This window comes from Cricetulus griseus, chromosome 2 (assembly GCF_003668045.3).
Source record: "Cricetulus griseus strain 17A/GY chromosome 2, alternate assembly CriGri-PICRH-1.0, whole genome shotgun sequence".
Taxonomy (NCBI): Eukaryota; Metazoa; Chordata; class Mammalia; order Rodentia; family Cricetidae; genus Cricetulus; species Cricetulus griseus.
In genome coordinates this window covers 455,267,873-455,291,501 of record NC_048595.1, presented here as the reverse complement: position 1 = coordinate 455,291,501, position 23,629 = coordinate 455,267,873, and the positions used below count along the sequence as shown (strand labels likewise).

The 23,629-nt window shown below is 48.1% G+C and overlaps 1 protein-coding gene across 1 annotated transcript in view; it reads left to right on the top strand.

The window, feature by feature from the left end:
- The window catches only part of Mtcl1 (microtubule crosslinking factor 1), a 116,343-nt gene that overhangs the window by 82,243 nt on the left and 10,471 nt on the right, over positions 1–23,629 (top strand). Inside the window, 6 exon segments of the mRNA XM_035441173.1 lie at positions 1,401–1,598; positions 9,510–9,677; positions 13,449–13,703; positions 19,052–19,330; positions 20,789–20,823; positions 23,592–23,629. The exon segment at positions 23,592–23,629 is cut by the window's right edge and continues 1,502 nt beyond it. Coding sequence (XP_035297064.1) covers positions 1,401–1,598; positions 9,510–9,677; positions 13,449–13,703; positions 19,052–19,330; positions 20,789–20,823; positions 23,592–23,629 — 973 coding nt within the window.

The following is a 23,629-nucleotide window of genomic DNA, read 5'->3' as shown; positions in this document are numbered from 1 at the left end:
CTATTTGTTTTGTTTGTTTGTTTGGTATACAGGTGTCTTGCCTGCATGTATGTCTTGGGCACCATGCGTGTGCCTGGGGCATACAGAGCCCAGAAGAGGGTGTCAAGTCCCTCGAGAACTGGAATTACGATGTTTGTGAGCCGCCATGTGGGTGCTGGGAACTAAACCAGGTCCCTCTCTGTGCAAGCGCAGCCAGTGTCCTTAGCCACTGAGCCATACCTCGTGTTCCTTAGGTTTTTGTTTTTGAAACATGATCTTTGTATGTAGTCTAGGCTGGCTTTGAACACAAGTTCTTGTACTTCAGTCTCCTGACTGCTGAGGTCCCAAGTGTGGGCCACCGTACTTGTCACCGACCAGCTCTTTACAGCACAAGTCAGAGTGGCCCGTGACTTTGCATGTCCCGTCTGTTCCCCAGTCTTGCTTTCTGTCAAAGTACCCTTATACACAGTGGGCGGCCACTGCAGCCGCGCAAGCTCCTACCTCAGCCGCGCAAGCGTTGTGAGTGTTGGAGCCTCTGAGCTGCTGAAGCCTTTTGCCTGTTTTTAACTCCAGTGAATACTGCCAATGGTAATTCTCCTTAGCTGGAAGAACATCTTTAAAAATTATTTCAGCCATTGCCGGGTGTTGGTGGTGCACGCCTTTAATCCCAGCACTCGGGAGGCAGAGGCAGGCGGATCTCTGTGAGTTTGAGTCCAGCCTGGTCTCCAGAGCGTGTGCCAGGATAGGCTCCAAAGCTACACAGAGAAACCCTGTCTCGAAAAAAAAAAAAATTCAGCCAGGTTCCTGGGGTCCGTGATATGGAAAGACATGGTTAAGCAAAGCCTAGATGTGGTTGTGATGTGTCTTGTTGATCAGCACACTGGAATTCCTCCTCCTGTCATTTATAAAACTGCCACCGTGAGCAGTTGTAATTTACAAGAATAAAACTTTTCATTAATTTTTTAAACAATTTTATTTATTTATTATGTATACAACATTCTGCCTGTACGCCAGAAGAGGGCACCAGATCTCATTACGGATGGTTGTGAGCCACCATGTGGTTGCTGGGAATTGAACTCAGGACCTCTGGATGAACAGCCAGTGCTCTTAACCTCTGAGCCATCTCTCCAGCCCTCATTAATCTGTTCTAATAAATTGATCACTACAGCTCCTCAAGTGTAAGAGGCTCAGTGAGTGAAGCTAGCATCTCAGGGGGTGACCTGCAGGCTAGCCGTGAGCCGACAGGCCACACAGTTCCAGTGTGAGGAGGAGGCTTGTGTGAGACCAGGAGCTTGGTCTCTCACAGAGGCAGGTCTTGGCTTCTCCCGTAATGAGCCGCTGTCGTCGGGGAAAAGCCAGTCTCTAGAACAGCAGAATGTAACTAAGCCAAGTTGAATGATCATCTTGGGTGCTGCTTTCAGAGTGAACATTCAGAGAATGCACCTGGGTTTGCCGAGCTTAGCGTACAGGGGGGTCACCAGACCGATGGAACATACCAAGAGGACCCTGACCGAGGCTGCAGCCTTCTGGTGGGAGAGCATGCCCCACACTCCCCGGGACAGATCAGCGAAAATGGATCTCGGCTTCAGAACGCAGAAGGGGGACCGCTCAACCGGCAGGTGAGTGCCTGGCTCTAAGCCCGGTGTTCCATACACCGAGGTGGCTGTTGGGCCATGTCTCTGACATCTTTTTTTTTTTTTTTTTAAAGATTTTATTTATTTATTATGTATACAACATTCTGCTTCCATGTATATCTGCACACCAGAAGAGGGCACCAGATCTAATAACGGATGGTTGTGAGCCACCATGTGGTTGCTGGGAATTGAACTCAGGACCTCTGGAAGAGCTGCCAGTGCTCTCAACCTCTGAGCCATCTCTCCAGCCCCTGTCTCTGTCATCTTACTCCAAATGTTGATGTTCCTGGATGCAGAGAAGTCCTCTGCTGACTTGACCACCTGTCAGTATTGGGGGGTAGAGTAGGGGTGGCTACAATGTTACTAGCCATCGGGCTGTTCCTGAGTTCACTCCAGTGTCAGCTCATCTATTCATTTGGTTAAGGCGTAACTCAGGACCATTGTAAGATCAAGTCTATTGAGTATTTGTGCCTCCTTAGATCCAGAAAATTTGTCTCAGAAGATAGATATTCATTAGATAGACTTTTAAGCAGAGAGACTACTCATTTCTATCAAAGCCAGGGAACAACCTTGCAGGGCTCTGTGGTTGGTGTTTAACTGAAGTCATTGCCGGCAACACTGCATTGGTAACATAGTTTATAAGGAAAAATAAAGAAGTATTTGTTTAAATTCCCATCATGCACAAAGTGTTTCACGTTTCTCTTTGACCACTTAAAACACACACCCAAATGAAAATACATGGTGACGCTTTGGAAAAAATATCATAGTGTGTGTGAAGAGGAATTGGCTTTAAATATTAATTACTAAATGTACTACTGTGAGTACTACAAGGACACCCTGAAAACCAAATCCCCCACATGCACTATTGATAACAAACTTTATCATGTTATTTATTTTGCATTCCTTTTGATTTGGAGACTTGAGATCCTGAGGAGGCTCAGGGAGTACTTGGAAAACTCCAGGCTTTTCAGAGAGTTCCTACAGAAAGCCTGGAGTCCCCGCCCTGGCTGCTTGCTTGCTGGTGTAAGGGTGCAGATTTTGGCACTGGGCATGGCCCAGCCTTCCAGCCACAGGCATTCTGGATTACTCCTGCAGTCTGTTCAGCAGCTGCTACTTCTCACCTGTCTCCTCTGCCCACAGTGGCGTGGGTCACGTGGGAGGATGCTGTGACCAGCCCCTCATTGCAGATTCCAACAAGATCGTGGTGCCTTTGCAGTGCAGGCTAAGGGGATGTTTCTGTCTCTTCATATACAAATCAGAACAGTTGTCTGTGCCCCACCCACCTTCGTTTTCCCTAACAATGTGACTCAGGATGGGGTTAATAACTTTCAAAGGGGCCTCTCCTTGGAGTCATCAGGAAGTGCGTCAGTGTGCCAGAATCCCTGGGGAGACCTGAGGTCATGGAATAAGTTTTCCAGCAGTGATCTAGTTAGAAACTAGAATGTTACCAGTCATGAACAAAGCTTTAAAAGGCAGGCATTTTATTGTTTTGGAAAGTGGTATTGTCAGTTCTCCGCAGTGTTGGCGATAGGCTCCCATCTATAGACAGACCTGCCCTAGCTTAAGACCACGTGCTGGGCATTTCCCAGGAGTTCATGCAAACTCTTTGGAAAAGGGAAGAGATGCTGCACATCTGGTTTTCTAAACAGTCATGGAAAATGTCACCCTTGGGGTGAACAATAATGTAAAGTCACTCAGCCGGAACCACCCACCAGAGTGTCTGAATGTTTATCTCCCCCTGTCTTCTGTGGTTACTCTTAAAAGTGGGACAGGCTAGGACAGGCATGTGGGTTTCCACTGGGTGCAGCGTGCTGGAGGATGGGCTGAAGGGGGAGTGCGCATGTCAGAATTAGGTCTGCATTTCATTGAATCTGCCAGCCCGCAGCCGTGAAAGCTAATGTGTGCACAGTGCCATTCGGAAGAGGACAGGGGATTAATGAGCCCTACCGGAAGCGACAGCTGGCTCGCTGAGAGTGAACAGTCTCTGTTAGAAGATTCGCCTCCCTGGGAGTGGCATGGTTGTTAGCTGGGCAGCCTGCACGCAAGAACCCATAGATATGTTTTTGAAGAGCTTCTGTGCAGAACCATGGCCCCCTCAAAGCCGGCAGAACCTTGGGGAATGGCTTTCCCAAGGATGAATGAGCAAGTAACAAAAAGTAACAAAATTTCTCCCTCCGTTGTGGATTTGTATCTTAACCACAGAACACTGTAGATGGCATCATTTATTATAAACAAAGAAGTTTAAAAAAATATCAAATGTACCCACTCACACTGAGTGCAGGTCAGAAGCAAAATCCATCAGTTTGGCAAACATTTGGCTGTGCCAATGTTCCCTGCCTCCTCGGCCTTTAGTTACACCATCCCATGGCAGTGACCTTCAGCGTAGTATGAGCTTTCATTTTCCTTGCTGCTGTGTCAAGCTGAGGCTGAGCAGGGGAGAGCCGACTGTATCACTCCCATCAAGCTCTGAGCTGTCGGCTGCCCAGTGGCCATTTTCAGCCAGCATTCCTGAGGCTGTTTATGGATTTCGTACTTTTAGTAATTCCTGAAACTGTTAGACCCTCAGAAAGCTGAGGCTTTCAGAATCTTAGCCCAGGACGGCGGCCACCCCAAACACAGAATGGAGGCGAAAGCTTGATGCAAACTGCATGAGGCTTTATTGTAATTTAACGAACTAACCCCATGTTAGCTCGGGTCTTTCACCCACCCGCCATGGCGGATGGCGAGAAAAGACGGCTCCTTGGGTCTCCCAAAAGATCTTATAGGGCAGCGTAAGGGGAGTGTCTAGGGGTACGCACAGGCTTACGATTGGTGTGCCTCCAGGCTTGGAGGGCTTGCCCTGTGTTGATTGGTCAACTGGTTGTTATGGCCCATAGGCCCTCCCAGGGCGGTTGCTATGCTCTCTACGTCATTGCTGTGCGCTTGTCCGTAAAGCACACCCAGAGCCATAAAGCATAGCGCCACCAGCTAACTTCCGATTGGCTCCTTGTCATGAGACAGGCATCTGACTTTCTAGTGACTAACTTCTGATGGGTTCCTTGTCACGAGACAGGCATCTGACCTCTACGTGACCAAGGCAGGTTTATGGCAAGCATGTGTTCGGCTGTAATGGCTGCCAAAAGGGAAGCCGGTTCCTTTAAAACCAAGGTCTGAAACACAGGTGATTCATGTTGTCAGTATTGGGACCCTGTGGTCCTAGGGTGGCTTGGATAACTAGAGAGAAAGCAGCTTGTTTTCCTGGCATCAGAATAATTAATTAAAGAGAGACGACACAGTTTATGTTATGAATGAGGTGAGCCTAACATAAGATTCACTGTAAGAGCTTGAGAAGTTCTGTTTCACATTAAGCTCTAAGACCTCGTTCTGCTGCTAGGGTCCTTCGTCCCCAGTCCAGCCCCGGTGTTAAACGCCGTAAGAGGCTGCCCCCAAAGCTGGCCTTCCTTCTACTAACAGGCTTTGACCAACTCTAGTACTTGAAACCTTGTTTTCTAGCTATCCATGCTGCCTTTCTCTCTTTTTTTCCTCCCAGGACAATGAAACTTATAGAAAAAGCACTTCTAATAGATGAGATTAGCATGTCAGAACTTATTCGGGAGGCTGAGGCAGGAGAATTTCAAGTTAGAGACCAACCTGCACTACATAGCTGAATTTGTCTAAAAAACAAACAACAGACCTCAGTGACTGAGGATGTAGATTAGTTCAGTAGTAGGACAGCCAACTGGAATGCACAAGGCCCTGTGTTCAGTCCCTGAACAGTTAGATCTTTAAAAAGTTCCCCTCTTGAGTCTAGATAGTGTTTACATTTTGGCTTTGTGCAATATGGCCTGGTTTATTCTGTAGACCCTGCCACTTCTGTAGCTTAACTAGAAGCCAGACCAGAGCAAACCAGACCAGAGCAAACCAGACCAGAGCACAGGATCACACACAGTTGGTGTTTGTTGTGTTTTGCTGCTGTTGTCTCCGGAAACTGCACACACAGGTACTCAAGGTAATTGGTAAAAGGCCTCCCTCAGCCCCCAGTCTCCCTCCCAGAATTCGCCACAGGTGGTTTATAGCACACCTTCCTTCCTCAAGGGAGGTGTATGTGTTGGGGTGGGGATACTTAGTGCTCTTTTGAACACTGGTTCTGTCGCAATGATCCCCTGACGAGCTCTGGTTTCTCAGCTCGTGGGCTGGTAACTCTGTGTCTAAGCTACTAAAGATGGCCTCCTTTAGAGGCTCTCACCCACCTGATTTAATTCCTGGGGGGACTCTTGGGTAGGCACAGAGCCCTCCTAGCCATGAGCCCCCAGCACATGCCCAGCCAGAAGGCAAATGACTTCTTACTGAAAACTCACCATGGGTAGCACTGTTAAGGCCAGTCTTCGGAGGAGCCCATTTTTTTTTTTTCTGCACAAAGATCTCGGTTTCAGAAAAGAAGTTACTCTCAGTGTCACAATGAAGGCCAAAGTGACAAATGACTTATTTAGGAAAATGTTGCTGATAGATCTATCATTTTAAGGTCTTGTTTGGGATTTGCTGCCAGAAGATGGGGGGTGGGGGACGACTGCCTGGAATTGATTCATTTGCTCTTTTTGAACACCACAGAAGGTCCCCTCTCATCTTTTTCAAATAGAAACCAGCCATGCATGGGTCAGGGAATCAGGGCAGCTCCCCAAGCATTGTAAAACTCCCTTGTGTTGTGAATAGCTGAAGTAAATAAGAGACAGAAGCTATCACCTCTGTTTCGTGACTGGCTTTCCATGGGTCACCCAACAGTGGCAGGTCAATATATCCCATTCACCTTTAGATTAAGCCCTGTACCTGAGGTAATGAATGGCTCAGAGATAAGCCAGGCAGAGTTCATGGTGGCTTTGCTCTCCACATACTTACAATGTCATGTGACGCATACATCTCAGAAATCCCAGAATTCTGAAAACATAGCAGGGATTGCATCACGCTTTTCTTGGTATATATGACCTTATCCATAGCCCCCACCCACTCTGAATGAGCCACAGGCTTGCAAGGCAATCTGGAGGACTGAAAGCCAACTTTGAATCTGTCATAAAGTATGACCTATAAGCACAGACCTCAATTATAGACTTGTAAATTGCTCCCTCCAAGAGAGATGAGCTTTGAAGAACTGGAGTGTCCCTAAACGAAGGGACAGGAAACAGTAAAGCCATTGGTATCAACCACCCAGTTGGAAGACATTTGGGAAATTGTGTTTTTGTTTTGTTTTGTTTTGTTTGGGTTAACTTACCTGCAATGAAATGTCTAAACCAAAAAAAAAAAAAAAAAGTTGCATATTTAGGCTCTGGCATGAAAGGCTCAAAAAGCTCTTGTGTGCAAATGACTTTCCAGATCAAGAAGTCTTCATGGGCCAGAGTCGTCACTCTGTGGCCCTGGCTGGCATTGAACTCACAGAGTACCTCCCAGGATTGATACTTTTGCCTTTTTCCTTGTTTTGGATCATCTTTCTGTCTTGAAACCTATCCTAGCAAAGGGCATCAAAAAGACTGGAGAAAGATGACTTTTTTGTTGGCTCAACTGTTACATTATTTCTGACAGTTTCTCAGATAGAATGGCTTCCCCAATGAAACGAAAACAGCTGAGCACTTTGTAATGTGACATTTTAAATGTTTCTGGCTTTGGTTGTCCATCCATGGTGGAGATGACCCAAGTTATATTCTAGAGAGTGGGACCTTGGCATACATGTTTGTCCTGAGCTTTAGTTCTTCCTCTATAAAATGCATCAAGATTTGGTAGGAGATAAAAGGTCATGTGGATGAGTGAGTTAGCACAATCCTGGCCCATAAGAAAGGACAAGTAGGGGAGATGGATACTCTTCCAGAAGACCCAGGTTCAATTCCCGGTGCCCACGTGGTGGTTCACAGCCATCTGTTAACTGTGCAAGTGGTACACTGACATAGATGCAGGCTAAACACACATCCACGTAAAATAGATAAAATAAAAAGGAGAGAAACGATAAGTAGTAGTAGCTGTCATTACTGGATTTACGTGTGTGCACAGAAGCCTTTTAGAACCATGCCTATCCTTGGCATAAGAGTCTCCAAAAATGTTGACATGAAAGTTTTGTGTTCATGGCAGAAGCTGTCCTAGCTTCCTGCTACACCTCACATGGCTCTTAGATGATTATGATAACAAGGCTCGCTCGCTCTCACTGGCTGCCTTTGGAACTCATTCTATGGTAACGAATACTGGTCTGAGATCATGGGGTATCACGTTGATGAGTTGAACCCAAGTGTGCATAGAAACATTAAGGCTTAATTTTTGTCGGGTCCAATATCTGCTAATGCGAAAGAAAAAGTGCCCACTTTGCTTCCAGAGAAAGTAATTTTCCATCTGCAAAGAGGCTGTGAAGCCGATTGTGATGTCTTTAGTGGTCATGTGACAGAGGCTGAGCCATCGCAGGCTGAGCCTTTACATGATTTGGGATTCTTGGAGAAGTGTTGATTACATGTATTACATGTATGGTTTACTATGTTTTCTTCCATGTAAATGGCTGACTGATCCAAAGACTGGATCAAAATTATTGTGGTTATTTTCCACCTACATTCCATTGGATTCAAAAGGTAGCCATTTTCATTTAAAGACCTAAAAGTGGAAATAAATCTCTCCTGACACATATCATTCTTCAGAAAATCCTATGTGGAAATGTGTTTTTCTTGTTTATGTTGATGGGGAATTTGCCTGCAAGTATATCCTCACCACGTGCATGTAGTACTCACAGAGACCAGAAGAGGGCGCTGCACCCCCAGCACAGAAGTTGGAGATGGTGTGAGCCACCACGTGGTTTCTGGGGACCAAACCCTGGTCCACTGGAAGAACAACCAGACCTCTTAGCCCTTGTGCCACCCCTGCACCCTTCCGAAGGTGTGTGTCTCTGAAAGGACTCTGGCAGCAACTCTTCCTAGTCAGCTGCCCTTGTGTTCGCACTTAGCTTCCTCGGAGGGTACTTTTGACGTGGAGTGTTCATGAGCATCCGTCTTCCTGAGGATCAGGGAAACAGTTACATAGCTGGAGGGACTGCAGAGCTTAAAGTTTTCTATCTGCCAAAGTTTGCAGATGTTAACTGAATTCTACTCTGAGTGCCTTTTGTCACAAGTAAATTATTGGTGTTCACCATCAGAAAATTAAAAAAAAAAAAAAAAGAAAGAAATGGTGATAGAGCTTACCACTCTGTGTGCCACACTTGGTGATATAACGACCACGCCGACACACACTACAACAGAAACCAGAGTTCTGAAGTGAGCCTTCAAAGGCTGGGCAGGGTCTGGAAAGCCTAATAGCTTTTATGTGAAGCACAAACAATAATAAGGTAATGACAGTCCAGTCTTGGAATCAGCAGGCACTGTGAGAGTAAGTTGAGCAAAAGCTCCCTCCCACCCCCCTTGCCTGTCATTGTCATCGCCTCTTAGTAACCAAGAGTCAGAGAGCAACTGCCCTGTGTCTCTGACAGCCACAAGGTCCTCCCTGGTTGCTTCCAGTTCAGTCACCAGCACTGGAGTGATGGTGTGCCATAGCAGCCAGTCCAACTCAGAGCCTGGATATCTAAAGTCCCACAGTGTGTCCCCACAGCCTGGCTTTTAGGGCTCACAATGGCCTTTGTTTGGCAAGTTCTTAATTCTAAGCTAACCCTCAGGCTCGAGAGCCCCTGTGCTGCAGGTGCCCACAACCTGAGGTACAGCCTCTGAACACAGCTGCTCAGGGCCTTGGCCTCAGGAGGCCTCTGGCCAGGGTGGGGATCATCTTGCCCATATTTGGTGATGGTGGACCCCACCCATCGGTGCCTTCTGCCGGGAACCTGGCAGGTGCTCCAGCCCCACTCACTGAGCCTCTGCTTCCCGTCTAAGAGACGCTCTTGGGTGACATTCCCTGGCTCTGTCCCCACAGGTGGTGGAAAACCAGCAGCTGTTCAGGGCCCTCAAGGCCCTGCTGGAGGACTTCCGTTCTGAGCTTCGGGAGGACGAGCATGCCCGGCTACGTCTGCAGCAGCAGTATGCCAGCGACAAGGCCGCCTGGGACGTGGAGTGGGCAGGGCTCAAGTGCCGCCTGGAGCAGGTACCTGCCCCTTAGGGGCCTCCTCCTCAACGCTGCGCCACTCTACCCTGTCCAGGGTGGGTGGGGAAGAGGACAGTGAGGTCTCCCCAGCAACCCTGGTGATGGGGTGTGGGCAGGGGGGAGCAGGGCTTGAGGCTGCCAGTGAAGTGCCTCACTTAAGTCCCTCTGTTCCCAGTAGGCTCCTTCCCAAGGGCAAACTATGCCTTCACCAGTAGCATTTTGTTGGGTTATTTGTTCTGTTGGCGCTAAACAAGGATATGGAGGAGCCCCATCAAAGGACTGGCAGCCTGGAGCTGTCCCTCCAAGTATAGCGGACTGTTCCGGACCACAGGAAGCCAGAGTAGAGGGTTTTGTTGTCGCTTTCTTTCTGAGACATGATCTCACTGTGTAGCACGGGCTGGACTGGAACTTGTTGTGTAGACCAGGCTGGGCTGGAATTTGCTCTGTCCACCAGGCTGGCCACACAGAGATTCACCTGCCTCTCTGCCTCCCAAGTGCTAAGATAAAAGGTGTGTGCCATCGCACTGGCTTCAGACTATGGTTTTTGTTTCTGTTGTTTTTTTTGTTTGTTTGTTTGTTTGTTTGTTTTTGTCACCTCTGAAAAAAGACAACAAGTGACTTGCCGCCCCTGAGAATTTTTGGAATACTGAAAAGAGCTTCCGCTCATGGCTTGGAAACCCTGTCGAGTCCAATTTCCTTTTTATACCAAGGAAACCGAGGCCCAGAAGGGGCAGCTTGCTTCTAACTGAGCCAGTGCTAGCATGGGACAAGCCCATGTGACCCCTTCCAGCAGGGATTTACAGCCCAGCCTTGGGGATGTGGCCCAGCCCATGGGAAGCAGCAGCCTTTGCCAAACTCAGCTTCTCCAGGTGTCTCCCATACAGTGTCTGCTGCTCCAAGGTGCTTCCAGGTCATAAGTCAGGAACAAGGTCTGTGTGTGTGTCATAAAATTTTTAGCCTTTGTTGTGAAGCAAACTATAAAGTAATTAAGATTTTATGTGGATTGGTTCAGTCATGAGAGGAAAAAGTTCCCTAAGAAGGAGATGCCTTGCAAATAACCTCAATCGTGATAAAAGATGAAAAGGGGCCCGTCACTCCTAGGAGTCCCCACGTTCTCGGTTCTGCCACATGGCCTCCAGGTACCCTTCAAGATCACCTGACCACCACCTGACTCAGGGTACCTCCCAAGTCCGCCTCCACTGCCACTCACCTGGACACCCCTGCTGCCATCTGCCATCAGACTTCACAGGCTCACCTGCCCCAGCCTCCCACGTCAGGGTTAGGGCTCAGTCCTTCGGGAAGAGAGTCGTTCAGGCCAAACCTGAGAAATGGTAGAACCGTGGTGCTGTTATGATCCCTGGCTGCCCAGGCAAGGGCTTCCTACCAGATGCTGTGCTCATCCTGGAATCTAGTCTGCCCTGAGCTATGTATGGGGAAGAAGTGTACACGGATGCTCTTCCAGAGCTGCCATGAAATCCCTTAGAAGTGTCACTGGTGTGGGGGATCTGTGTAGTTAAGAAGGAAGACACACTTGTTGGTGCTGGCCACTTTCAGACATCGCATCTTTGTCTCAGAGGAGCCTGAGATCCACCCGTGTGTTGGCTACAAAAAGCCTCGGGAGAAGAGTTCCTTCCTGCCAGGAAAGGAGTTAGCACCTCAAGTTCAGAAGCCGGGTAGTACCGCAGGCTGTTCATGTTCCGCCCCACCCATTCAGGACGCTTCTTCAACAGTCACAGTATAGGATCAGTGAATGGCAGCTAATGCCATCTGACCTGTCACCCCAGATTGGCCTTCTTCTACTTAAATACAAACCAAAAACCTAGATATTTTCAGTGGCACCCAAATTCTATTTTATTTTTGTTTTTCTTCCAAACTAAGCCTTGCTCTAAATACTGAGGATCCAGCAACAGACAGGATAGTCTTTACTTAGCTGGGCTTGGTTTGTACTATCTGTAGGAAAGCGGAGGCAGGGGTGGGGTCTCAAGTCTGACGTCACCCTTCGTAAGAAACCAGAACCCATTTCCAAATAAAAGCACTTGCCTAGCATGTGTGAGGCCCACAGCTGCATCTCTGGTGTGGGGGGAAACAAAGCAAATCACAGCCTTTCCATTCTGGTGAGTAAATCCTTAGCGACCTGGCATAAGCTGCTAGGCTCTCTGAATAGAAAATCCCCTGCAGACATCCATACAGGCCAGCCTGACAGGCAGTTCCTCAGCTGAGGGTTCCTCTTCTCTAGCCAGCATATCTGAGTACTGGGATCCATCACTGTTTACTTCTGGATACACTGTAAACACAAATGTGTCACATCTGTCTTTTTTTTTTTTTTTGATTCAGACAACAGGTGATGTTTAAAGTCAATTTAAGGCCAGGCGGTCGTGGCGCATGCCTTTAATCCCAGCACTCGGGAGGCAGAGGCATGCGGATCTCTGGGAGTTCGAGACCAGCCTGGTCTACAAGAGCTGGTTCCAGGACAGCTCCAAAGCCAAGAGAAACCCTGTCTCGAAAAACCAAAAAGATAAATAAATAAATAAAGTCAATTTAAATGGAGGAGATGAGTTTTATACCGATGTCTGCTATTTCCATTGTGCCTTTTTGGGTAGATATAAGTGTTGGTCCCATATTCCTTCTGTTTGAAGAACCTCCCCTGTCAGTCTGGAAGGGAGGTCTGCTGGCAAATCTTGTTTTTGTTTTATTGTGTGTTGCGTAGGGTTTCTCCTTTGATTTTTGAAGTTTAGAATTTTAGTGTCTTAGTTAGGTCTCTACTTCTCTGATCAAACACCCTGGCCAAAAGCAACTTGGGGAGGAAAGAGTTAATTTCAGTCTACACTCCACATCACTGTCCACCATGAAGGGAGTCATGGTGGACACTGGAGGCAGGAAGAGCTGATGCAGAGGACATGGGTGAGTGAGAGCTGCTTACTGGCTTGCTTCTCATGACTCGCTCAGCCCATAGGACCCCCAGCCTAAGGATGGCCTCGCCCACAATGGGCTGACCCCTCCCCCATCAATTATCAATCAAGACAATATCACCCCTGCTTGCCTGCAGGCCAATCTTAGAGAGGCATTTTTTCTTAATTAAGATGCCCTCTTCCCAGATCTGTGTAGGCTTGTGTCAAGTTCGCAGGAGCCAACAAGCACATTTATCCAGTTTGAACTTTTGCCTCAGCTGCTTACAGGTGCCCATTGTCATCTGACTCCTGTAGTTTCCGGTGAGAAGTCTTGTGTAACGGTGGAGCACCGTGTGCAGTGATGGGTCATGGTTCTAGGAACCAAGAACGTGTAGGAAAAACAGGATGCTTCCTGGGTACCCAGAGGAAGAGAAAGACCTGTTGCCTGCCTTTGCGTGGCGTGTCTTTTCTCTCTGGTTCCTACCAGTTTCTTCTCCCATAGTTCTCTGGTTTCTATATTTCACCCCTGTCTATTTGACACAAATGCTTATTAAAGAATATTGGGCTCCATTGTCATCCCAGCTAGGGACCAAAGATACTGGACTAAGCACGGTGTCACCTACAAGGAGCTGTACAGAGTGGCTTAGACTAGGAGGTGCAGCCGAGGAGTCTGTAAGAGCTGTGCCCAACCATCTATGAGGTTTTACACCTGACTTTCTTCATTTGGGCTTTAATATGAAATTCGTTCTGCTTTCCCACGGGATCAGTCCCACTTGGCTTAAGTCCCCACCCTGGGATCGTGTGTAGGTATTCCGAGGTTTCTTTTTTCCTCCACTGATGGACTTCAAAGAGGATGGTCCTGAGTCTTGTCCTTCTTTGGCAGCTGGAAGAGAAGGCTGAGAAGAGCTTGGGAGAGCTCGACTCCTCTGTCGAGGGCAAAGGGGCCTTGAAGAAGGAGAGAGAGGTCCACCAGAAGCTGCTGGCTGACAGCCATGGCCTGGTCATGGACCTGCGCTGGCAGATCCATCACAGAGAGAAGAACTGGAACCGTGAGAAGGTGGAGCTGCTGGAGCGTCTGGACAGCGAGCGGCAGGAGTGGGGGCGACAGAAGGAGGAGCTGCTGTGGCGGGTGGAGCAGGTGGGTGTGCCGCTGTCGCCTGCTTTCTGTTGAGGGCATGCAGAGGGAGAGTGAGAAATGCTAGGTTTCCTGTGGCAGGGGGTCTACTCCCGTGCTTCGTGTATTAGTTAGTTTTGTGTAGTGGCGAGAGCAACTGAAAAGGTGTGGTTAGCATCTCGGCAGTCAGTGGCCTCTCCGTGCCATGGCTTGGATGGTACATGGTGGCTGGAGCGCATGGTAGAGGAGCTTCTTCATCTCTTGGTGGACAGGAAGCCCAGAGAATAATACAGAAGGACTGGGCAAGCTGTGGCTGCAAGGGCACAGCCCAGGGACCTCCTTCATCCAACTAGACCCCCCTCTTTTATCTTCTACCACCTTCCAATAATGCCATCAACTTTGAATTTGTCTAGGAATTGTTTCACTTATTAGGTCACAGCCCCCAGAGTGTAGTGGCCTTAATTGAAAGGTCACTACGAACACACCCAGGTCAGCATTACTATCTAGACTTTTCTCAACCCAGTGAAGTTGACAGTCAAGGCAAATGAGTCACCACACCTTGACGTGACACACGCCTTTTCATTGCAGAGTTTGTAGGCAACTTGCCTTTGTATACATGTGCAGGGGCTAGGAAGGGACCTTTAAAAGGGATTTGAAGATTAAAATGGAAAGGTGAGGTTATTTCGGGTTATCTTCAGTGAGTTCTGCCCCAGAGTAAGCTAACACTTAGGATTGCCATGGAGGCATAGTCACAGTGATGGCTACAGCCTGAATGGAATCGTTACCATTAGTGAAGTAATTAGCAAATTGAGTCAGAAGTCATTGTTCGCTGACTGTCTACTGCGTCTGCTGTGGGTATTGCTGAGCTGTGATTAGATAGGACAAGAACCAAGGGAGGTATCTGGTAACTCATCATCTTCCAATAAACAAACTCAGATGGATGTGGGGAGAGCAGAGGGAGCTGTTTCCCTGCCGCCTGGATAGTCATTTTCCGAATTGCGTGCGCTTGGTGCAGTTTACATAGCCGCAGAAGGCCCGGTGTGACGTGCAAATTAAGTTATCACATCACCCTGGGAAGAGGGCTTTGAATTTCTCCCTGGCTATATTCCTACCCCACAGATACCTTGCCTCTTTCAATTGGTCACTCTTGTGAATGCCCAAAGCCTCAAGAAACATCAATCAGTTAAAAATGGTACCCAGGATAAAGGTTCCCCAGCTAAGGTTGAATGGCAAAGGTGAATTCAAGTTTAAATTTGCATAAGGAGGGACGCAAAAATGAACCAAGTGATTTAAAAATGACCCAGAGACTTTAACTTAGAAACTGTAGAGAGGGAGAAAGGACAGAAGAAGGAGCACAGGCCTTTCTGGGTTTGATCACCAGTGAGTCACCTTGCTAATATTTGATATGGCTCCATTTCAAAATTCTCCAAATACTACCGAGAGGAGAGTCACCGTTTCCTGTGGGGTCTGGAAATACAGCACTGTGAAGAAGCTGGCAGATTGTGCCTAGCATCTGTGCTTCATTGAGTGAGTGGGTCTGCCGTGAAGCAAAACGTCAGAGCTAACAGTAGCGTGTATTCTTATAGAACGATCACCAATTTATCACACCCAACTTGGCTTTTTCTTAGGAGATATGAACAGATGCCTCCGCCTCAGATGGAGCTCTGATTCAGACCAAGAATGATTCCACCCAGATCTAGTTTAGTGAGCCGTTGAGTTTTGGGGGGTTACTTACAGCACCATGAAGGGTTACTTAAGGAGCCTGGGTGGCTCCCAGGTGGAAACCCCGCTGAGAAGTTCACCGTAGCACAATGACTCATGGGAACCACATCTCCGGTGCACAAACTGCAGGCAGCTCAACCTACTGGCAGCTCCTTCCTCCACAACTATTACTGCTTATGTAACCTGGGGGGTGGGGGAGGCTCTTGGTGAATCCTATAACTTTCTGTGCTTCTTGGGCCCTGCAAGTTGTATGAAGCTCTCTCCTCCTCCCTCCAAGGGGCAGTGTTTTATCTCCTAGGAAACAAGGAAGCCTTAGCAACCTGGTACTAGGGTCCATCCTTCTTGGCCACTGCTTTGTATTGCTCACCTCAAGTGTCCCTGCCATACCCTGTGAGGCCACTGTGTCCCCTGTCATGGGCCTTTGGGCATCCCCTTTTGCCTGGTCATTGCTGCTTGTTGATACTGTCACAGGGTTCTTCAGTTTTGAAATTTACACTGTCAGCTAAGCAGGAATCTGAGGCCTCTGTTTTTCTTTAGGGAACGAGAAAAACTTGGTCAGACACATCTGATAACACTCAGTTTCTGAAGCAATGGTGACCTGGGGCTGAACTGTCACTTCACTTTAATACTGTTTGGGGGAATGATAACAAGGACCAAGAGCTGAACTTCATTTCCGAGTATTCGATGCTGCAGCAACCTGGTGTTTCCGGTGTTCACCTGGCCCTCACACCTGTGCTGTAGACCTTGGGTGCCTGCAGGGTTCCCTGCTTGTCAGATGGGTCCACAATGGAAGGATGCTGCATACATGTAGACGTGGCTTTGGGAAATAAATCTAGCCTTCCCACTGGAGTAGTCGGCATTGTAGAGGGTGTTATGAATCTTGCTGCCCAACTTGAAAACTAATGCAGTAGCCAGAAGCATTAGCTGAAAGAGGAGGTTGACCAGATGGCCCATGGAGATGTATGCACAAGTGGAGACACGCACAGGTTTCGTCCAGTTGCTTGCTGGTTTGATGTCTCGCTGCACATTCCATAGATGAGCCAGAAATGTAACTGAATATTCCTTACAGTGTCCACTTGATATTTGACCCCCAGGGAAGCTGCGTAACCTTGGCTGTGATAACCTGATAGGGACAGTGAAAGAAGCAGCAGTAAATCCATTTTCCACTTCCAGAGCACGTGTTCCATGCCCGCCTGGTGTCACTAACCTCCTGCATAGTTTCTACACCGCATGAGGCTGTTTTTGTGGCGAATGGCTGTGGGAATGTGGCTGAGGCCTCTCATCTGTTCTAGCAGAACTCTCATCTCGGCCCACGTTTGATTGGGGGTTAGTTGACTTTTATGGAGCCACACCAGAACTCTCCATAGGACCAGTCAGCTCCCAGGTCCCTGTCACAGAATGTCTCTATACTCGTATTTAGGGAGCTGAAAAAGGAACAGTTGCGTGTCACCAATTCTCCTTCCGGTTAACTTTCTCAAGCCAGCTCGCTTTAGAACCTGAGCAGCCAGCCAGCCTATCCTCTAAAAACTGTGCATGAGGAGACCTTTTTCTTTTCATCTGGTTGTAAGGTGACACTCTTGAGATTTTGTTGTGCTCAATTATTTGAAATACAAACCTGTTAAGTTTTCTATTTGCATTAAATGTCGCTCTGCTGCGAGATCCCGAGTACAGTAGGTGTGCGGCCCCAGGAAACCCTACCCGTTAAGAACCCATTAGACGATTACTGCAGCACACAGGCATCCATGTCAGAAGTGGGCACTGCCTGCTCTGGCCGCTTCGGCTCTTTTTTTTTTTTTTTTTTTTTTTTTTTTTTTTTTTTTTTAGGAAATCTGATACTCGGCAGCCCCAGTGCAAACTGCTGCTGGCTGCCTGCGTTTATTTTTGAAACCCCACTTTACTGAGTTGGAGAGTGTTTGCTCATAGCTCTCCTCTTTAGTCGTTCCTTCTCCCCTTCACACACACCCTCGGTGCACATTTACAGCTTCCAATGTGATTCTTGCATTTTAATACTTTTGCTCAAAATAACTTGGGAGATGGCCATGTGTTGAAACTCCACTGCACTGACATGCATTAGAGAAATATAATAAAAAGCTTTCCATATATACATATATATATAATTTTAAGTAAAGCATTTAGCATCATTAAAGGAACTGTGAAGAAATGTGTCATTAGGAAAGGGGAGGAGAGAGTTGAGGGGGCTGAGTTCAAATCTGCCATGATCTGACTATTCCCTAAATTAAACAGCGAACCTGCCGCAGGCTGGCATCTAAGATTTTGCTGCTGCCATCTCTGTCTTTCTCATAGACTAACAATAGCGTTCAGGGACATTTAAAGTTAGAAAGATGAGCTGAGGGCCCTTTTGCCGGGATTCTGCAAACTCTGTAGGCTCAGATTAGGTTTCAGAGATGCAGCCGGCAAAGATGCTTTTAAAAACCAGTCTGGAGGGTTTTTTTTTTTTTTTTTAATCCAGAACTTCCTCCACCATCTCAGCGCTTGAGGACTGGAAATCTTGTGCTGGCCTCACTTTCCAGTGAAGTACAGATATCATTCTGACAGTTTGATAGTTTTCCTTAGTCAAGAGAACAGTCAATCTAGGAGAGTGTGCATTTACCATATTACCAAGTCCTAGGCAAGACCAGCTTTGAGCCTCGATTGCACTTTCCATAAGTGTTTAGAAAGAGAGGGGCGGTCAAGAAGAGAGGCGAAGCCCGAGAGCCACACCCCTGGGGCATCCCATCGGTCCTCCGTGATTTTTATACAGTTCTCTGATCAAATACCGCCCCCCCACTCTTATCTGCCCAGTGAGTGGCACATGCCAGGCCCCTCGGTGGGCTCACCTGTCCGCACACCTCCACTGATCTGGGCAAGAGTTGGGAAATCACTTTTGCTTACAAAGCAGCAAGCCACACATCCACAGCTGCAGCCCCTGCCTTCCTGAGGTGCTGGGTTGCACATGCCAGGGAAGTGCTACCCTACTAACTGCATCCCCAGCTCTGTCATCAACACCCCAAGTGACCCGTCTTTGCCACTTCAGTTTACCAAGTCAGGCCGAGAAGTGTGCCAGATCTTTAGGCATCTTTATAGCTAAGTTTTAACTCTCGAGCAAAGTTAAAGTTGTCTTTAGCACCATATGACTACAATCCAGTTCAGTCGCTTGGGTTATATATAGAATTTGTTATCTGACTTGGGTCAGTTAGGGAAATGGGGTTCACTTCAGGAGTCTGCCATCCATGGCAGTATCCCACGGAGCATAACTAAAGTTCTGGAGGGAATTGCAAAAGAAAGTACTGAACACAATGTTCATTCCCATTAAACTTAAAGAAAAAACCTTGTCTAATTTCCCATGAGCACAATAATTGATTAACATTATATGACTACAACAGAAACAAAGAAGACAACAGCAGAACCCATCAAAATATAGTATTTTCGTCAGGAAGATTCTGCAGTGCTGGTAAATTGTGCTTTTCTTTAGAACGTATTTGTGATATTGTGGGGCATTTTGAACCTGAGGTCATGACCTTAAGAACACCTGCTTCCAGCCAAGTCTTTTCAGGTAAACATAAGCAATTCAAAGTAGCAGAGAGAGGGCGGTCTTAGAAAAATTGTCATACTGGAAAGGGAGGCTGATTATTTCCATTTTTGTCACTCAGTTACAGAAAGAGAACAGTCCCCGGAGAAACGGCAGTTTCCTCTGTGGTCAAAAGGAAGACAACAGCCACCTTTTTCCACACCATGGAGGCCTCCGTGCTCCCCGACCGGTGTCCATGTGGCCCTGTGCAGACACTGAATCCATCCCATTTGAAGACCGGCCGCTTTCCAAACTAAAGGAGTCAGACAGGTGTTCGGCCAGCGAGAACCTGTACTTGGACACTTTGTCCCTGGATGATGAACCAGAGGGTCTGCCACCCCTCAGGACCTGCCTTGCCGAGGTCAGCCTGGGTTTGTCCTCCGAGGTTCCTAATAGTAGGAGGGAGCAGTCATTAGATGGAGCCAGTGTCTGGCAGATTCCCTCCCGGCAAGTTCCCCAGACAACCTGTGCATTGAGCCAAGTGAACTCTTACCAATGGTGGGCCTGCCCCTGCCCCTGCTGTGGTCAGGCTAACTTCGCCATCTTGTTCTGGGTTTAGAAACGCTGGGCTAGGGTCCCTTGTAACATGAAAACTCTCAAGAACAAGTCCAGTCAGTAGACTTGCCTCAGATAGTGTTGAAGTATGGGGACATTACGTGAGCCAATGGTCCCTGGTTCAAAATGCTGAAACCATAGGGTTTCAGATTTCCAATTTTTCCTGAGGTTGGGACATTTACGTATCCTCGGGATAGGACGCCATTCAAAAGCAGGAATCATTTAAGTTTCATATACACTTTGTCCCTGTAGCCTAAAGGCGATTTTATCTTTATGTGTATTTTGTGTGTGACACAAATGTCAACAATTTCTCAGATTTTGAAGTATTTAGGTTACAAGTTTTTGTATTTAAGCGATGCTCCACCACATACATCAGTCATCTCAGTGGAGTCAAATGCCTTACCCTCAGCAGTGTGGGTATCAGGTCGGCAGAACGTCCATTGGTAGGTCGGCACCACCATTTGGTGGGCAGGCAATCTCCGTGGTTCTCCTTTGTAGCAGAGAGAGCGAAAGAACCAAGTGAGAACCCTACTCCTCTGTGTAGGCGGAAACAAAGGCTTGCTGTCTGAGGAAGGGCACATTTCAGTATGACTGTCCCAGGGGACACGGTTCATTACTGTCAAGAGTTTCTTCCAAACCACGTCAGCATGCAAGTCTTTTTTCAATAGACAGACAACCTTTGCCTTTGTGTTATTGTTTGCCAGCACAGCTCTTGCTGTTCTTAAGGGGAAGTTCCTGTTTGTCTACCTCTAGTCCTAATTAGAGATGTTCAAAAGCAAGCAGGAGTCCCTGCCCAAAGATGCCACCCGTACCAACCTCCAAAGCAAGATTTGGACCAGAGGACATCGGTCTCCCAAGTCTCTGCTCAACTCTGCTACCCTCCACTTCTGCACCAACATACGCACACTGGCACTTACTCCAGATTGCCAGTTCTGTGAACTCCATACAGCAGGGAAGTCCTCTATGGGAATGCAGGAGAGCCATTTACTCAACAAGCTTTATAGTCAGGCTTGCTCACTCAGGCAGGCCTCTCCCTCCCTGGGGAGACTACAAAAGCTCCCACCATACCATGATGCTAAATACGCTGCTTTTACTGTTAGACTTCAAAGGGCTCCAGGCATATGCCTACAGCTTAGCCTCAGTGATGATTTTAAACCACATCTGAAGGGGCCAGAACAAAACAAGTCACTTCAGTGAAGGCAGGATTCCTCGGAAGTCAAAATCGACTGATTCCGACAAACATTTGTTTTGGTTTTTTTTACAGGAAGAAGAAGAAAGTCGCAAGGGAAATCTTCAAAGGTAAGTGAAATTGATTGCTAAACTGGGAATATTTTGCTCTTAAGGTCCCACCATTTTGATGCAGTGTTTCTTGGTACTCTCCAAAATAATTTACAGTAAATAGATGCTATTGGATTATTTATTTCGTAGATTAGTGTCTGGTTATATGTCTTGTGATAAGAACTTCGTATGCCATGTCCAAAGGAGTGCTTGAAAAGACCAGTTTTTAAAAGGTCCGAGGAAACCTTACAGGCCCTTCAGAAAACCACTGCATTCATGAACTATCGCTCCTGCTACATGGGGACCTGATTTGTTGTCACTCTCCTTCCTGCTGTGATCCCCAAAGGACACAGACGGTAGCTGCTACCCTTCATGTCTGTGGCTCCCTCCTTGACAGTCTGTGCGCTCGGAGTTCACCATTCTCCCCTCTGTGGACAGTACATGTCCTCTCTGAGTGCGCCATTCTCCCCTCTGTGGATGGATGGATACATGTCCTCTCTGAGTGCGCCATTCTCCCCTCTGTGGACGGATCCATGTCCTCTCTGAGTGCGCCATTCTCCCCTCTGTGGATGGATCCATGTCCTCTCCATCGCATCCTGTCTCTCTGGAGGTTTGCTTTCAGCTCCTCCCATCTTTATTTTTTCTGTGATCTTGGAGGCTCTAAATGATGGTCTCCTTGGCAGTCTCTGCCATCTGTTTTCCACACAGCCGGCAGAGTTGCCTGGGCATGGTCCTGCCCTTCCCTGGTCTTCCCTAGGCAATGCAACGCGTACCTGTGGGCTTGGTCTCTGGAAGTCATCTGTATGTGTGTCTTTACTGCTCTGTTTCCGTGGGTCTGGGACTTTTGAGTGCTTTGGGCCTTGGTTGCCTCATCAGCAACTAGGAGAGTTTCGGATTCTCTGAGAGATTTTGGTATTTTATTTTCTTTGTGCCGTTTACACATATGAACTCGCAGGAAGCCAATTGGTATCTGACACAGAGATGCCACACACAGTTTAGCTGTCACTCCACCAGCTGCTTTGCCATTCACAGCAGCATGTTCTCTGTGTCCAGATAAAGGCTATGAGCCATTTGCTTTCGATAACCCGGGCCCCCTCCCTCCCTCCCTCTATCCTTCCCTCCCTCTCTCTCTCTCTCTCTCTCTCTCTCTCTCTCTCTCTCAAACTATTACTGTGTTTTTAAGTCTTATTTGCTTCTACTGATTTCAGAAGTAGTCAGCATGCAGACTGTAAATTTTAAGTGACATCAAATGTCCAACACAAACCTATGAAGGTGCAGACCCTGCCCTGGCCATGTGCCCCCTGACTTCTAACCATACGGGGGTGGGGGGGTCCCTGCCGTATCGCTTGCATCAGGAGGCCCCCATGCACGCTCCCACTGCATCCTGGTCTTGTTGTTTCAGCAACGTGAACTCCTCCATCCAGCTAACCCGGAGGCACAAAGCCCCCACCCATGGCTGTCACTGGTGGTTCTGTGTAGCTGCCACTGAGTACGAGCCCCAGACTGGCCTTACTGTTATTACCAGGTTCTGTGTGCCGGGTCTGGAATCCCCTCTGGCGTGTGGAAGCCTGAGTTAGAACCCTAGGTATAAACCATCTGTCAAGCCGAGGGGAAACTGATCTAGGGGGATGGCAAGTTGGTGTCCGCCCTGCCTCCCACGTCTGCGGCAGCTGGAGTGACTCCAGGCCACAGAGGTTCTGTCACCTGAGTTGGTGGGCACACCCAGCCCCCAGCCTCGGCCTATTTGTTTGCCCTGGTGAATAGGCAAGCTGCATGAATACCCCCAACCACCTCCTGAGGTGTCCACTATGCCACCCCGACACCTCTGTGGAGACTGAAGAGCAGATGGGAGAGCATTTGACAAATTTGTGTCAGCTGGAAGCAGGAGGAGTTAAAATGCTAGCACTGAGGGTCTGCACCCACGCTCACACTCGTTGGGCGATGGCTACCAAGGTCCAGCTATTGTGACTCGCCTATCTTCCCGTCACTGTTGTCTGTGTGTCTGGGGGAGTTCTATAGAGGACAGAAAGAATTCACACACACACACACACACACACACACACACACACACACACACACACACACGCGGAGGGAGGGTGAGAGAGAGGGAGAGAGAGAGAGAGAGAGAGAGAGAGAGAGAGAGAGAGAGAGAGAGAGAGAGAGAGAGAGACCACTTGGCTACAGAGAGGAAAGCTGAACGAGGCGCGTGCGCCCTCTTACTGAATTGGGTGGGCTTGATGGGATTCTTGTTTGAAAGAAGTCTCGAAGCTGACCAGGATCTGCACTTCCCTGTTTTCTCGGATATCTTCCAAGTGGCCGTTGGACACTGTTAGCCCTCCAAGCCATGGGAGGATGAGGCTGCTGGGGTGAAAAGAGATGTAGCTGTAGCTGTTTCACCAGAGTGTCTCTGCCACAGCCTGTGGCTCACAGTAGCCAGACATTATGACATGTTCACTTGCCTGGCCAGGTTGATGGAAGCAGGAGAGGTTGCTGTTCAGTGGGTTGAGTGGCCAGGCCACAGTCTGGAATTAGCTCTGACTGTGGTAGATGATGCATGTGTCAGTGCAGCCATTGAGGGGGTACATCTGTCAAATTCAGACCAAGGCAAGACTGCGGGCACAATGGCAGGGCTATGCAGTTGTGGGTATTCATGGGGCAAGCACATCAGCCACCCGGGATATCAGGTGGCTGGTCTGCTGTTTAAGTTAGCTAGAGGCAGGCACCTTCATGGGGACGCCTCATGTGGAGCACAGCCCAGGAGTTGACACTTGTTCTGCTTCTTTGCTCAGGGCTGTTTCTGTGTCCTGTATGTCTGAATTCCAACGTC